Source organism: Phocoena phocoena, chromosome 2, assembly GCF_963924675.1.
Source record: "Phocoena phocoena chromosome 2, mPhoPho1.1, whole genome shotgun sequence".
NCBI classification, from domain to species: domain Eukaryota; kingdom Metazoa; phylum Chordata; class Mammalia; order Artiodactyla; family Phocoenidae; genus Phocoena; species Phocoena phocoena.
The window spans coordinates 91,166,758-91,181,172 of NC_089220.1; the positions used below are offsets into that span (position 1 = coordinate 91,166,758).

The window sequence follows — 14,415 nt, forward strand, 5'->3', positions numbered from 1 at the left end:
CATTCTTCTACTTGTTTGTATAAATGACTGCTGTCATCCTTTTTAAGGACACTTAGTAGACATCAATATCCAAAGAGGTTATTTAAGTGACAGCATATATCAGAAAAAAAAGTTATTTAAAAACAAGAATCTGGGACTTCCCTGGTGGCGCAGTGGTTAAGAATCCGCCTGCCAATGCAGGGGACACGGAGTTGGTGCCCTGGTCCCGGAGGATCCCACATGCCACAGAGCAACTAAGGCTGTGAGCCACAACTACTGAAGGCTGTGCACATAGAGCCCGTGCTCCGCAACAAGAGAAGCCACCACAGTGAGAAGCACGCACACCACCACAAAGAGTAGCCCCTGCTCGCCGCAACTAGAGAAATCCCGCACATAACAACAAAGACCCAACACAGCCAAAAATAATTAATTAAAAAAAAATAAAAATAAAAACAAGGATTAACTTAGGCAGGGTGGAGGAAACATCTTCTTTCACATGCTGGCTACGTTAGATTTGGACCCTTTACTGAGGATAAGGAGAAGAAGAAGAATTAATATGTACTGAGTGCCAGGCATTGTCTAAATGCTTTATGGGTGTCAACTCATCTAACCCTCACACTGTAGCTACGATCATAGAACCTGATTTCTATAATTCTGGTGCCTAGGCACAGCTCTTGCATTCCACTGAGGCCTTCAGAAAACTGGCACATGTAAAACCTGAAACAAGAGCAAAGAGGTTCGTGTATAAAGTGATGTTAAATCCAAGTCTTCAACCGCCACAGGCTGGGCAGGAGGAAGGGGCAGGGTTTCCACTTAGGGTGCACACCTTCAAAGGTCAGCAGGTCAGGAAACACAACGTAGAGTGTACGTCCCTACTTGTCACACAGATAAAGCTAAAAGCACCAGGCCAAATTGTTCAATTTGAAGGAACTTATTAAATGGCCCCTTCAAGGTCGTCTCCTCAGTGACACACCCTTTCCCTTTCCATGTCTAGGGCCTTTCTAGTTTCCTGAACCACCCTGCTTCTCAGTCCCATCACTTCCTAGCAAGGGAAGTGAGTTCTGATTGCACGAGCAGGCCATGGTGGGAGTCCCTGACAATAAAAGTCTGGAATAAAGCATTTCAACCACAAAATCACTTACACTCTGAAACTCATTCATACTAATCTATTATTTTTCCAGGCTCTTAGCACACTGTGTTTGTCACCTTTTAATAGAATGTCAGGGATCCTACACAGGAGAGAATTTGAGATCAGTGGATTTCTCAGCGTTTCTGTAAGTCAGTCTGTATCAAATGCCACTGTCAAAGTAAATCCGTTTGAGGAGCCTGGTGGGGAGTAGAACTTGGCTGGGAAGAGCTACTTTTGTGCTCTGAACACTTCCCCCTGTTTCCTTGGGGCAGGACAGAGCTGCTGGAAGTAGCTATGCCCATGGTCTCACTGGCTTCTTGCTGTGGACCTAAGCAGATACACAAATGGTAGGTCCTTTCCCTCCTGATTTGCTGCCCTGTCCTTTGTTCTTCTTCTTCCTTCTTGTCCCTCTGTCTCATCTGCTCTCTCCAGGCATTCTTCCCATCCCTTGGCCTCTTCCCTAACCTGGGGCTCCTCTAGCAGGAAGGGAGGAAGGACTGTGGAGGGCCGATGGGATAGAGCTGGGTCCCAGTTCTGGGACAGGCATCCCTGGGACACCCAGCTCTCCAGGAGCTCCATCCAAGATCATGGATGTTGACATGACTGACAGACGGGGGAAACCAGTTAACCTGACTGTCTAGATCGCTAACAAAGTGAGAAAAAAATCAACTAAAAATTGTGGCAGCTGTTAAAAAGCAATATGTGATACTAATAATTATAAATGCCACCGAGCCTGTGAGACTATTATTATTGCTTTATTAGACACCTGAAATCCAATGTAAAATATGTGACTAAAAAACAAACAAGCTGATACTTCAAGTCAGGTTGAAAAAAAATCAGCCTTATTACCAGTTTATAGTCACACCACGCATGCCAGTTTGCATGGTTTCTTATTCATGTAGCCCCAGCTGTCCGATCCCGACTAAGAAACAGTGAGAAATGTGGAGTTGGAGGCCTGATTGCAAAACTGGAAAGAACTCCCAGATATAAATGTGTTCAATCTCCTCATCTGAAAGTTGATGTAACTCAGAGCTGGTAACTGACTTATCCAAGATCACACAGAGGATGAGGGACATTGCCAGGATTCAGCCCAAGTCTACCTGATTCCCAGGGCTCTTGTGCCTATACCACAGAGATTCTGTTCAGCAGTTGGATAGGAGCCGGTGACCTTGAACAGTGAATCAGGGCCTGCACCAAACCTGCAGAGGATGGAGCCCCAAGATAGCAATGGGTTAAGTAGCCCCAGGAATTCTCCTTGGTGTCTGGCAGGATAAGCGTCCCTGATAGCAAGTAGCCATCAGATAAATAGGCCATTATTTTAGAAAAGGGAAGCCTTAAAGTTTTTTGGCTTACATAGGAGGGAGAGATTAGATTTAAGAGTTACATTTTTAAAAAGTCCTTTGCATCACACAGTATTGTAATTGCCAAAGGCTGGGCTGGTGTTAATCTAAATCCCAAAATATTAGTGGTTAATTAGGAATCCAAGGGACTTCTTCCAGAAATAAAACTTAATCCTTTAATTACACGTTTTATTTGTTAATTTCCTTCCACAGTAACCTATGCAAATATGGACTTGGTTTCCAAAAAGAAAAGGCTCGTGTGTTCTTCCAGGGGGCACACTCCAGAGTCACTGGGAAAATCAACAACGAAGGTGGGCATGAACTCTGCTTCCCTTTTTCTCAAGTCACAACTATAAATCTCAATCTTTTTCTTCTTAAATTTATGAAAATTTAATAATTTTTATTTAATCGCTTCAGCTCGCTAATTTACATTTCAAAGGTACCTAAGTTGCATGTGTTGATATAAAACTAGGTACATGATATTTTCAAAAAGTTTTGGGAAAAGGGGGACATTTTAAGAAGTCAGGGAGAATTCTGCAAAAGGAAGATCTCACACAAAGCTGCTTTCACCATCACTGACGGCGTGAAGGTAAGCATCTTGTAAAGTGGCTGAAACCAATTTTTGATTGAGTTTTTAAAAATTATTCTGGGCTTCCAGGTACCCAGTTCCTTCCTCTCCAAGTCAAGAGGAAGATACATTTAAAAAGCCATTCAATGAACTGGGAGATTGGGATTGACATATATACACGGCTATGCATAAAATAGACAACTAATAAGAACCTACTGTATAGCACAGGGAACTCTACTCAAGGCTCTGTGGTGACCTAAATGAGAAGGAAATCTAAAAAAGAGGGGATATATGTATACGTATAGCTGATTCACTTTGCTGTACAGCAGAAACTAACACAACACTGTAAAGCAACTATACTCTAATAAAAATTTCAAAACAATTGTAAATCACCAAACAAAATGAAATAGTCTATCTCAAGTTAAAAATAAAGCCACTCGGGCTTCCCTGGTGGCGCAGTGGTTGAGAGTCCGCCTGCCGATGCAGGGGACACGGGTTCGTGCCCCGGTCCGGGAGGATCCCACGTGCCGCGGAGCGGCTGGGCCCCTGAGCCATGGCCACTGAGCCTGCGCGTCCGGAGCCTGTGCTCCGCAACGGGAGAGGCCACAACAGTGAGAGGCCCGCATACCGCAAAAAAATAAATAAATAAAAAAAAATAAAGCCACTCAAAGTAATGGCAAGGGTGCCAGAACCACTTTCCCAAGGGCACAGAACCCCACCGTGGCCTGACCATCTTCCTAGGGCATATATGGGCTCTTGATCTTCTCTGTGGTGGGGGTCAGATTTTCTGGAATTCCTTCTATTGACCGCCTGGAGATCACCCCAGGCCCAAAGTCATGCCATTCCCATGGTGCGGTGGTGGAACTGGAGAAGGGCCAGGAAGTCGAAGGAGGGGACCCACTCACCAAGCATTCTCAGGGGACTTTCCGACTGCTTTCCTACCAGAGTAAGGCAGGGCAACAAAGCCCAAACCAGTCTCCAGGCCAGAATAAATGCAGTACTAACAAGACATTCTCTTCCAATATCAATTTTGCATAGAAAAATTAAAGGGAAGGGGAAAAACCCATCATCTGAATTTAATATAACAGGAGATGGGAAAGAGAGAAAAAAAAAAAGGTCTAGCCAAAAGTATTCTGTTTTTATCTTGCTACTGACTTCAATATGTAGCCGGAAAAAAAAAAAAATTGTGGAAAAGGATTAAGTAATTTTCAGCCTGAATTTCTGGTCCATTGGTCACACTACTATAATAGGTTTCTTAGCACTAATAAAAGGATTTTGAATCACTTTTCTTTCAGTCCGAGCATTAATTCTGTGCATCTTCTATCTAGTTCACAACGAGAGAAGGTGAGAAATCCTGACTGATGTTAATTGACTGGTCTGAGTGAAAGAAAGTGTCACAGGAAAACAACTCTAGTTGAAACTAGAAGCTATCATAATTCCAGAAAACACAACACAGACTGGACAAGCCATAGGAAGTATATTGCCCTAAATCTTGAAGCTGACTACATCTCTTGAAACTGAATATAGTAAGCTGAGAAAGCCTCAAAATGACCCATTGTTGATGTAGATTTTACATGCAATAAACCTTAAGAGCTTATTAATGTCATAAAAGATATGTATGATAATACCTGGAAATCTATACCATAATATTTTAAATATTTCAAAGTATTAGGAAATAGAGTTATTAAAGTAGAGGTAATGGCCTGCATCCAGGAAAGCAGACAATATGGTACAACAAGCACCAGAGTGTGAATCAAAAGAAGTAAATTTTATGTCGTATGATATTGTTTACATGTGGAACCTAAAAAAAGGATACAAATGAGCTTATTTACAAAATGGAAATAGAGTCACAGATGCAGAAAACAAATATGGTTACCAAGGGGGAAGGGGGGAGGGATAAATTGGGAGATTGGGATTGACATATACGTACTACTATATATAAAATAGATAACTAATGGGGACCTACTGTATAGCACAGGGAACTCCACTCAATACTCTGTAATGACCTATATGGGAAAAGAATCTAAGAGAGTAGATATATGTATATGTATAACTGATTCACTTTGCTGTACAGCATAAACTAACACAATATTGTAAATCAACTATACTCCAATAAAAATTAATTTTAAAAAAAGAAGTAAATTTTAGCACTGTCTGATGACCTCGGTCAGGGCACTTAACACACCCAAGACAGTTCCTTAATATGTAACGTAAAAGGGTGAAACCAGGTAAGTTCTTTGCCCTTACAGTATCAACATTCTCTACTTCTAACTTAATCCACAGTATAACTTCTAAATTACATTGGCCTATAGAGAGTCAATTTTATTGTTCATTGAAACTTAAGAAGCCCTACATCCTTAGAAAGAACTTAAGTATTTTTCACAGCTACCTCAACTGTTTATAACATGTTCAAGAACATATCATTATAAATTATAGGATGATTAATAACTTAAAAACAACTCTAACCCACAAAGATAATTTTAACACAGTTATTCAGTTTCAGGGCAAGTAGATGTTAAACTTCTTAAATGTAATTCAGATTTAAAGCTGCCTTTTGCATGTATGATATACCCTGGAGATCAACAAAGAAGATTAATGATCCAATTCCTGACAAATAACTTAGAATGAAGTATTCCTCAGTGCTAGGGTTTAGGAATATAGATACAACAGCAACTGCTTTCAACAAAAGTGCTTGCATCTAAATGAAATCTTATATCACCCCAAAGACAATGAGTTGAGAATGAAGGAAAAAGTTTTCTCTGCTAAGCTTGATGAGAGATGTTGCCTTAAGAATGCTGTTACATTATTTTCAGACATTACACATATAAGGTACGTGAACTCACTAAAGGAAAGAATTCAATGCTGCCTAGTTACTTCCTGGATGTTTCCCTCTCATGAAACCAATATTTATTACACTTGGAAGCCAGGGCTCTTTTTGGCAAATAGCAGAAGTGGTGAATATGAACACATTCTCTGTACACACATTTTTAGAAGCTCAATCTATAAACTAAATGCAAATATATAAATTTACCTCAAGTTATTTTTCTGTTTGATTAACATTAAAAGGTTTCCATTTGATAGGCAGAAAAGGAAATCCTAAACTTGTACTAGGAGCATAAATATAAGGGTTAATAGATCTCTCCAAAGGAAAAAAAAAAAATCAAACATACATTTTGATTAGAAAAACAACAGATGATATGTCATTCTGAATGATATGTAATGATCAAATTTAAATTCGTGTCTCTAGAACTATACAAAAACATGTATCTTGAACATCTTAACCCAAATATTGGTTCAAAAATATTTCATGTTTTAATATTTAATTTGATTCAGATGGATCTCTTATTTTGGGTCTATAAAAATGGAAAAAGCTGCAGGCTTTTTCTGGTTCAATAGCAGAAAGGCATATTATTCCCGGTAAGGATATTATACGTACACATTCACAGGAATGACAAAGACAGAAGGATTTAGGAACAATTTGCAAAAAAGCTTGTCACTGATTTGGGTTTTGCCCGCCCCTCCACCCCTTAACTGCAAAGCATGATATTTCTTACCTTCACATTTTTGTGACACTTCATTAAATTTGTGTCCAGCAGGGCATTTGCACTCAAAAGACCCAACAGTATTAATGCAATTTCCTCCTTGACAGAGCCCAGGGATGGCCTGGCACTCATCCACATCTGTTAGATTTTAGAAGCAAGGGATGGGGCAGGGGGTGGGGGAGGAGAGATTAATATGAAATTCATTGCAGAAGAAAACATGATCGTTTGCCCACAATTATATTATCACATTTATATCAATGAGCTATTTGTCCATCACAATATTTGGAACATGATGAGAGACACCGTTTCTCACAATTACATTATGCGAAATAAATTGAGTAACATAACTTGGTCAATAGCGTTCTATTGGAAGTCACAAGTATTCTTTATTTTCCTACCTTCCATCTTCCCTCATGCAGAGGAGAATGCTGGTACTAACTTTTGTGAGTTTTATTATGCATGCTGCAAAGTACAAGGTTACTATGATAAAATGACTGACAGTAATAACTAGAGGTATTCAAGAAATGCTTACAATCAAAACGTAACACATTTCTATAATAACACTGTCTTGAAGAGTTGTATGGAGTGATTCAGTTCAAACAGAATTTATTTGAATGAGATCACTCAGACTACACGAGACAGCTAATGCTTTTACACAAATGAGATGGAAAATGTTCACCATCGATTCTGGAGAATTGTCTTGCACAATAAAAATTAAACAACACAGGAAATTAGGCCAAGAAGTGAGAGCAGAGCAGCCGCCAGAGGGAAGATATTTAAAGGTAAGTCGGATCCTGTTCCAGCTCACCTTAACACTTAAGGCCATGCTAAGTCCTAGAGGAGTCTACCTGACCCCTCTACTCTCTGAACTCATCTCCTATCCTCCGCCCTCTCTCACTCCTCTCCATCCACAATAGCTTCCTTGCCATTCCTCAAATACAACAAGGTCGCTCCTGCCTCAGGGTTTTGCAGTGATGGCCCCCTGCCTGGACTACTCTTTGTAGAGCTCATGGTTCACGCTGTCCTACCCATCAGATCTCTGCTCCACTGCAGCAGGGGACCCTCCCAATGCCAGTCTAATAGCAACGCCCCCCTCGCCCCCCATCACTCGCCACCCTTCTTTACTCTGCTCATTTTGCCCCATAGGACCAATCACTAGCTGACCTAATAAATATGTTTGCTTTGCTTTGTTCTATAAATCAAATGTTTTCAATACAAGATTCCAGGGAGCAGGTTCTTTGTCTGTTTTGTTCACTGCTGAATCCCCAGCACCTAGGAAATAACTATGGTCCTACATGGAACCCCAAATATTAACCTTCCAGGAACAAAAGTAAACATTCCAGGCTCATTAGAAAGATGTTTATAAAAGTACATGTATTCTCTCCATCTCTTCATCCATAACACACAAAATTCTGGTTTAATAAGAAACCCCAGGGAGGCAGTCTAACTTTTCTTCCTCTGGGTATTTTTTAGAAATCGTACCATTTAGTTTTACTCTTCATTGTGTGAAGTGAGAGAGCAATTGCCAACTGTAAAATCTCTAATAATCTGTGTTTTTGAAACAAGCTGCCATGCAGGAAAAGGGGTACTAATTTAACAACAAAAAGTATCACTTTTGATACTTTGGAACAAAAGTATCACTTACTGTTTTACATAAAATGTCCTGGCTCACAGATGAACGATAATATGTGAGTATAATTAGATTATGTTTTACAGCTGATCTCTATTTTGTCTTACACCAGAATTTTCCATTCTTGCTATGTTGAATATGTTTATTAAAATGTTATTTGAAATTACAATTGGACATAGAAGCAAAACTAGACAGTCTTGTTGATCATGATTTTTGGCCAATAGGAAATATATACACGAGGGCACTTCTCCACTGGTCATACATTCCAAGGCTGAAGACAGACTAAGTTCCTTTTTGAACCCATTGCTCACAGCCCCTCCTCACATGTGGCCGAAAGACTAAAAACACCAGCAAGGAGAGAGCACCCCAAGCTGATAACAGACCTTCTCTGAAAAAAACCAACCAAACATGAAGAATTTCATTCTCACAGTGGCAATATAACTGCCACTTTGATTCCATGGGTTTTCACAAATTTTCTTCTTATAAAAAAACTCTTTTTTCCATTGGATGTTGAAGAGTCAGGAAGGAACAGGAAGAAAATGCTGGAAAAGTCCAGGTTGTATGAAATGAATATCAAAGCTAAAGAGAAGCAGCTCTTCCCTCTCTCCCTCTTCATCTCTTCCCCTGAATTCTCTCAGCATCTCAGCCTCTGACTAGGACTCATGGGTGGCAGTGGAGTACCCGAAATCTGGCTTTCTGGTCACTCTCTGTGAGTTCATGGGTATTAGCTGACTTCAAAACACCATGGCTAAGAATTTTTTCAAAACTCCTTGAGACTTTCCAAGGATGAGAAAAATAAGAAGGCACCAAAGAAAAAGGGGGACAAAACTTACTCTTTATTTTATGAAATTGTACTGTTTACCCTTTTGTAATTCTAGGATTTCAAAGTGACTTCTTGCTGCTCCTAACATTCAGAACGACACGTTCAAGGGCATACAAAAGAGTTGCATGTTGTACATAGAAGCCAGGGACCAGGATCAACCAGTGTTTATCAGATATGAAATTTATTGAAGTATAATTTAATGGAGATCCACAGAACTGGGTGATTAAGCTCAAGTTCTGTGTTATTGCATATTACCCTTAGAATTAACATACAGAACAAAATCGAACTAGTATCTATTTGCCTCAGAAAAGCATACCTTGAATTTTCTCTAAACACTGCAACTTGCTAAAAAAGCACTGAAGATGTCTAAAGGAAACAGATACAGCCTGGGAGTTTTCAGTCCCATCAGTTTAGTGTGGAGCTGCCTCTGTTCACTTCCTCCTATTTCCTGCCAGACATCCAGACAATAAAAGAATTTGTACAGCTGGAAGGACAGGAGTAAAAGCCAAAAACAGAGTAAGGGCTTCCATGGGAGGCAGGAGAAGAAGCAAGCAGGCAACATCTGGGGATATTTAAAACTGTGAAACAAATCCTAATTTATTTCTGACTTGTAAAAAAAAAAAAAAAAAAACAGAAAAAACTCCATAATGTAGCATGTAAAATGGAGAGAGGAACAATTTTCCTCAGGTCAACTAAGTACAATCCATGAGACAGAGGAACTCCAGCAATTTCAAATGAAGGGGGAAAAAATTAAGAAAAACAAACTACCTTATTCACAAATTTTGCTTTGTGTTTGTACACAGCATTGCTCTAACATAGAGCATTGCTCTAAACAGAATCATACCACCCCCGGGAAACACGTTTGGGGATGGAGGGGGAAACCACTGGCAAGGAAAAATCCAGGGGGACCAGCTGCTGTCTCTGGAGCCACTCTCCTAATGCCTAAGTTGGATATCATGCCGTCAGCGAAATCGTGAAGCTATGCCTCTGACACTGCTTTTCCATTCTCTCCAACTTCACTGGAGAATGGCTCTCCAGAGCAAATAAGATGAATCCATTAATAACTCCATCGGCCCGGGGTTTACCTTGACAAGCTCCTGTGCGGATATTTGGAATGAAGCCGCGCCGACAGGGGTGGGGCTGGGCTGGGCACATCTCACAGGGGTGGCCCCAGGCGCGGCCCACCGTGGCACAGCAGAGTGTTTTTGTACAGACAATCCCGCTGAGCTGTCCCTGGCACATCTGGTTGCTGATCACAGTAAAACACGGGCCTGTCCTGTAATCTGAAAATAAAGAAGGAGAATTCCATGAAAGTCCAGAAAAGCAGGAACTATCATGCAGAAGAACAGCTGGGCCTGTCTTACTGGACTCCAAGTTGCACAACGGTCTTCAGGAATAGAACCGCACATCACTGACTCCGTGTGAAGCCTTGGGCAGACCCTTCCGCCTCTGAGCCCCATTTACCTCACCTACGAAATGAGGATAAAAACACTAGTTCCTATCCACTTTGAAGATACTGTTGTCAGGATCAGATGAGCTAATGGAAAATACTTTACAACCGTGACATGCTATCCAAACATGACATCATAATACTATTTACACATTCATTCACTTAAGAAACTGTATCAGTGACGATTATGAATCAGCCCTTATGCTTGATATAGGTGTTTCAGTGATTCAAAGATCCCAAATCCCTGCCCTCATAGAGTTTACAGTCTATTATTATTTAGGTTGGAGAAAGCAAAGAATTTCAAAACTTGCAACGAGGCAAGTCATGGCACCTTCTTCTCTGCAGTTTCTTGAAAAACGGAAATGGTTACTTGTTTCTTTTGGATTGGGTCCACCTTATTTCAAATACAACAAACCAAGCAAACCAAAAACAAACAAACAAACCCCATTCAAAACAAAAAACAACGAGCAGAAAAGTTAGATATGCAAAAGACATCAGGTATTTAAAGAGTGAGGGCACTGATCTGAAATCACTGTATCCCTTGGGCAAAAGGATCATCTTAAAGCAAACAGGGATAAGCTAAGATCACAGGAGAAGTTCCATTTCCAAGTAGTAGTCTCACCAGTACAAAATCTGTCTCCTTTTTTTTTTTTTTTTTTTTTTTTGTAAAGGGAGAAAGTCAATCTGGATTCGGCAGCCAGCAAACAAGAAAGATTAAGATGTAGTGAGGACCAAAGCCAAGCTGTCCCCCGCCTCCCCGTGGGAGAGAAATCTGGGCCATAATAACCCTTTCTGTTCTACAGCGGCCTTGGCTGATAAGGGAGGCTGGGCCGTGGCAAGACTCATGGGCTCCTATCCACCACCAGCACCGCATGCTTCCTCATGTCATTTCTGGAAGTGCACAGATAGAGTGCTTCCTATGAGACTAGGGATGGACTAAATGACCCCGGTAAGTTCCTTTCACCACTGAATTCTACAGGTTTACGAAAATCACTGGGTGTGCTAATGAAACCACCGGGCTATACTTTCGTTTTGATGTTCTTCTTTCTTTCTCCAAGTACCTCATGAGTCATGATATGCCATTCGCTAAGGACAACTCTTTATCACAGTACCCACAAGAGTGAACAGGCTGAACCATGACAACATTTGGGCAATAGCTGACTCTTCCCAGCTTGTGTCCCACTATCCTGTGTATCCCCTCCTCCTGTCTCTCTGTTGCAGTTACGGTCCCATCTGCTCCCCATCACTAAATGTTCTTCCTCACTCTCCCTTCTTCCTTGCTGGAATGAGCCAGCCACCTGTGGTCAATGGCACTGCCCGAATGCCTGTGCTGGAAGATGAGCCTTCCAAGAAATTCCAAAGACAAAGCTTCACCCAGTCAAGCACAGCAAGAGAATTAGGCCCAAATTACGGCAGCACTTGAGAGATGGACACAATGGTCCAAACGTGAAGTCCTCATCTCCACATCTCCCTCTCTCCATGCCAGTGCTTACCAAAGTGTGCTATGATGGGATGCAAGATGACCTTAGATTGTCTTCTTTTAATAGTCATGTATTAATTTCAATTTGAATTATTATTAAAAAGTACAAACCTGCCAGACTCATAATAGCATAGATATGTTTGCTATGATGAGAATGAATTAAAAAAACCTTTTAATTCAATTTAAAGAAAAATAGGGCTTCCCTGGTGGCACAGTGGTTGAGAGTCCGCCTGCCGATGCAGGGGACACGGGTTCGTGCCCCGGTCCGGGAGGATCCCGCATGCCGTGGAGCGGCTGGGCCCGTGAGCCATGGCCGCTGAGCCTGCGCGTCCGGAGCCTGTGCTCCGCAACGGGAGAGGTCACAACAGTGAGAGGCCCGCGCACCGCAAAAAAAAGAAAAATATTAAGTAAATACTAGTACAGAATATGCAAATAGGCCAAAAATTGTGTAACCGGTACAGAAACACAAACAGCATTATCTTTCCAGAAAACCAACCTTAGACCTTTGCTCTCCTGGTGTCTCTACATTCTCTGGCCCAACTTTCCAGCCCTATCTCCTGATACTTCTTTAGTTTATTATTGTTTTTTTACTTTGTTTCTGCATTTTTTTTACGCTGATTGCATTTTACTTTTATATTATCAAATTCTAAGTGTATTTTAATATTCTTCATAATATGCCAGATCTATTCAAAATCTGCTATCGTCTTCCATAGTTACTGTATTCAAACAAGAATACAAAAATTAAATGCTTGAGCTGTTGAGTAAAATCTCTGCCCTCATTTCAGTCTGTCAATAAAGAAAAAGTCACACAGCACCATGGTGGTGTGCAACCAAGTAGCTCCTAAACACAGTAACTGCCTGAACAAAGTCAAATGCTGTAGCCATCATTCTTTCTTTGGCTCAGTTCTTCCAAATAGTACTAAGGGGCATTTGTTAAATACTTCTCTCATAGATGGTTTCTTTCATATTATAATTTTTTTAACATCTTTATCGGAGTATAATTGCTTCACAATGGTGTGTTAGTTTCTGCTTTAAAACAAAGTGAATCAGCTATACCTATACATATATCCCCATATCTCCTCCCTCTTGCGTCTCCCTCCCACCCTCCCTATCCCACCCCTCTCTCTGATTGGAAAATAACTATTTCAGACAATTAGGAAAAGGCAGTCCCATATAAATAAGAAAATAAAAATCACATGTAATTGCACTTAAAGAAAGTCTGATAACATATCAGTTATATTATCCTACATAATTTTACATGTGTGTTTTATTTTTTACCACTAAATGGGAATTATATCAAATATTCAATTTTGAATCCTGCTGTTTTTTTTACTTAACATTGCCGAAAGCATTTTCCCATGTAAATACTATTCTAACACACGGCTTTAATTGCTGCATAATTTTCCATCAAGTTATATCATAAATTATTCAATCATTTAATCTCATGCAACAGCCATCAAGATTTTTATGACTATATATATCTTATATTTGAGACTAGAAAGATCACAGCAACATAATCTTTCATTCAAAAAATAAATAAAACCTTCCATGTTAGGTAACGAGGAAGGAAATTTAGGTTTATTTCCTATTTTCCTCTTGACTTACTGAGACAAATGCAAATACTTTAATCAAATAGACTCTTGTTGGTATGCCATTTTTCAATCTTTAAAAAACATAATGGAACATGAATTTTAGTTTTCAACACTGCTTGGATTTGTTTTTCCTCTTCATTTTGCCAAGATACTCCATGGAATTATCTTACATACGAGGATTGCAAAGATTCCAGGTACATGCAAATACAGTGTTTTGTGAGTGACACCAGCAAAATCAAGGTCCACTAGAAAACTAGGAAAATCTGAGTCAGTCCTATCTAACACTGGTTCATGACTTCAGACATGAATTCCTCATCGGAAGGTTTGCATCAGGAGAAAAAATAACCCTTCAGACTTTTCCAGGGTAAACAACTTTTTGCCCTCATTTCAATATGAAACACATGGAATAGAAACAGCACTTGTTAATTCTGACAATATTCATCAGGCATCTCTGGAGCCCATAGGGATCCATCTTTACTACATACACTAAATATCTGGCAAATAGTTTGAGTATGTGTAACAGAATCTGTGGACTTACCACATTTCCACACTAGATCCTTATCACTACAGACAAAGAGAAGAACCAGCTCATTTGATGATGCAGCTTAGTAAGTGGACATAAGTGGATTTGTAGAGTCAAATTTTCAACGAAAATGGCTGATTGCAGAGGGAGAGGCATAATCTGGATGAAACAGAATTGGATCTAAAAATGTTTTGGAAGGTAAATGCTGTATTAACGTGGTTTTCAAATGTCATTCCGATTTGGCAGCATGTGCTTTTTGTCCTGTGCTTCATTTAGATTGCCAAAGTTATGCTGTTTTTAGTCCAATACTCCAACCACAGAAAAAATCTGCCCACACTCCCAATTCCTTACTAATAATC

At 40.2% G+C, this 14,415-nt stretch overlaps 1 protein-coding gene across 2 annotated transcripts in view; it reads right to left on the minus strand.

Annotated features, from left to right (window-relative positions):
- The window catches only part of FBN1 (fibrillin 1), a 254,837-nt gene that overhangs the window by 129,663 nt on the left and 110,759 nt on the right, over positions 1 to 14,415 (minus strand). For both annotated transcript variants that reach the window (XM_065872970.1, XM_065872969.1), the window contains 2 exons: positions 10,097 to 10,294; positions 6,571 to 6,696 (listed from right to left, as the gene is read on the minus strand). In XM_065872970.1, the coding sequence (XP_065729042.1) occupies positions 6,571 to 6,696; positions 10,097 to 10,294 (324 nt within the window). The remainder of the gene's footprint in view (positions 1 to 6,570; positions 6,697 to 10,096; positions 10,295 to 14,415) is intronic.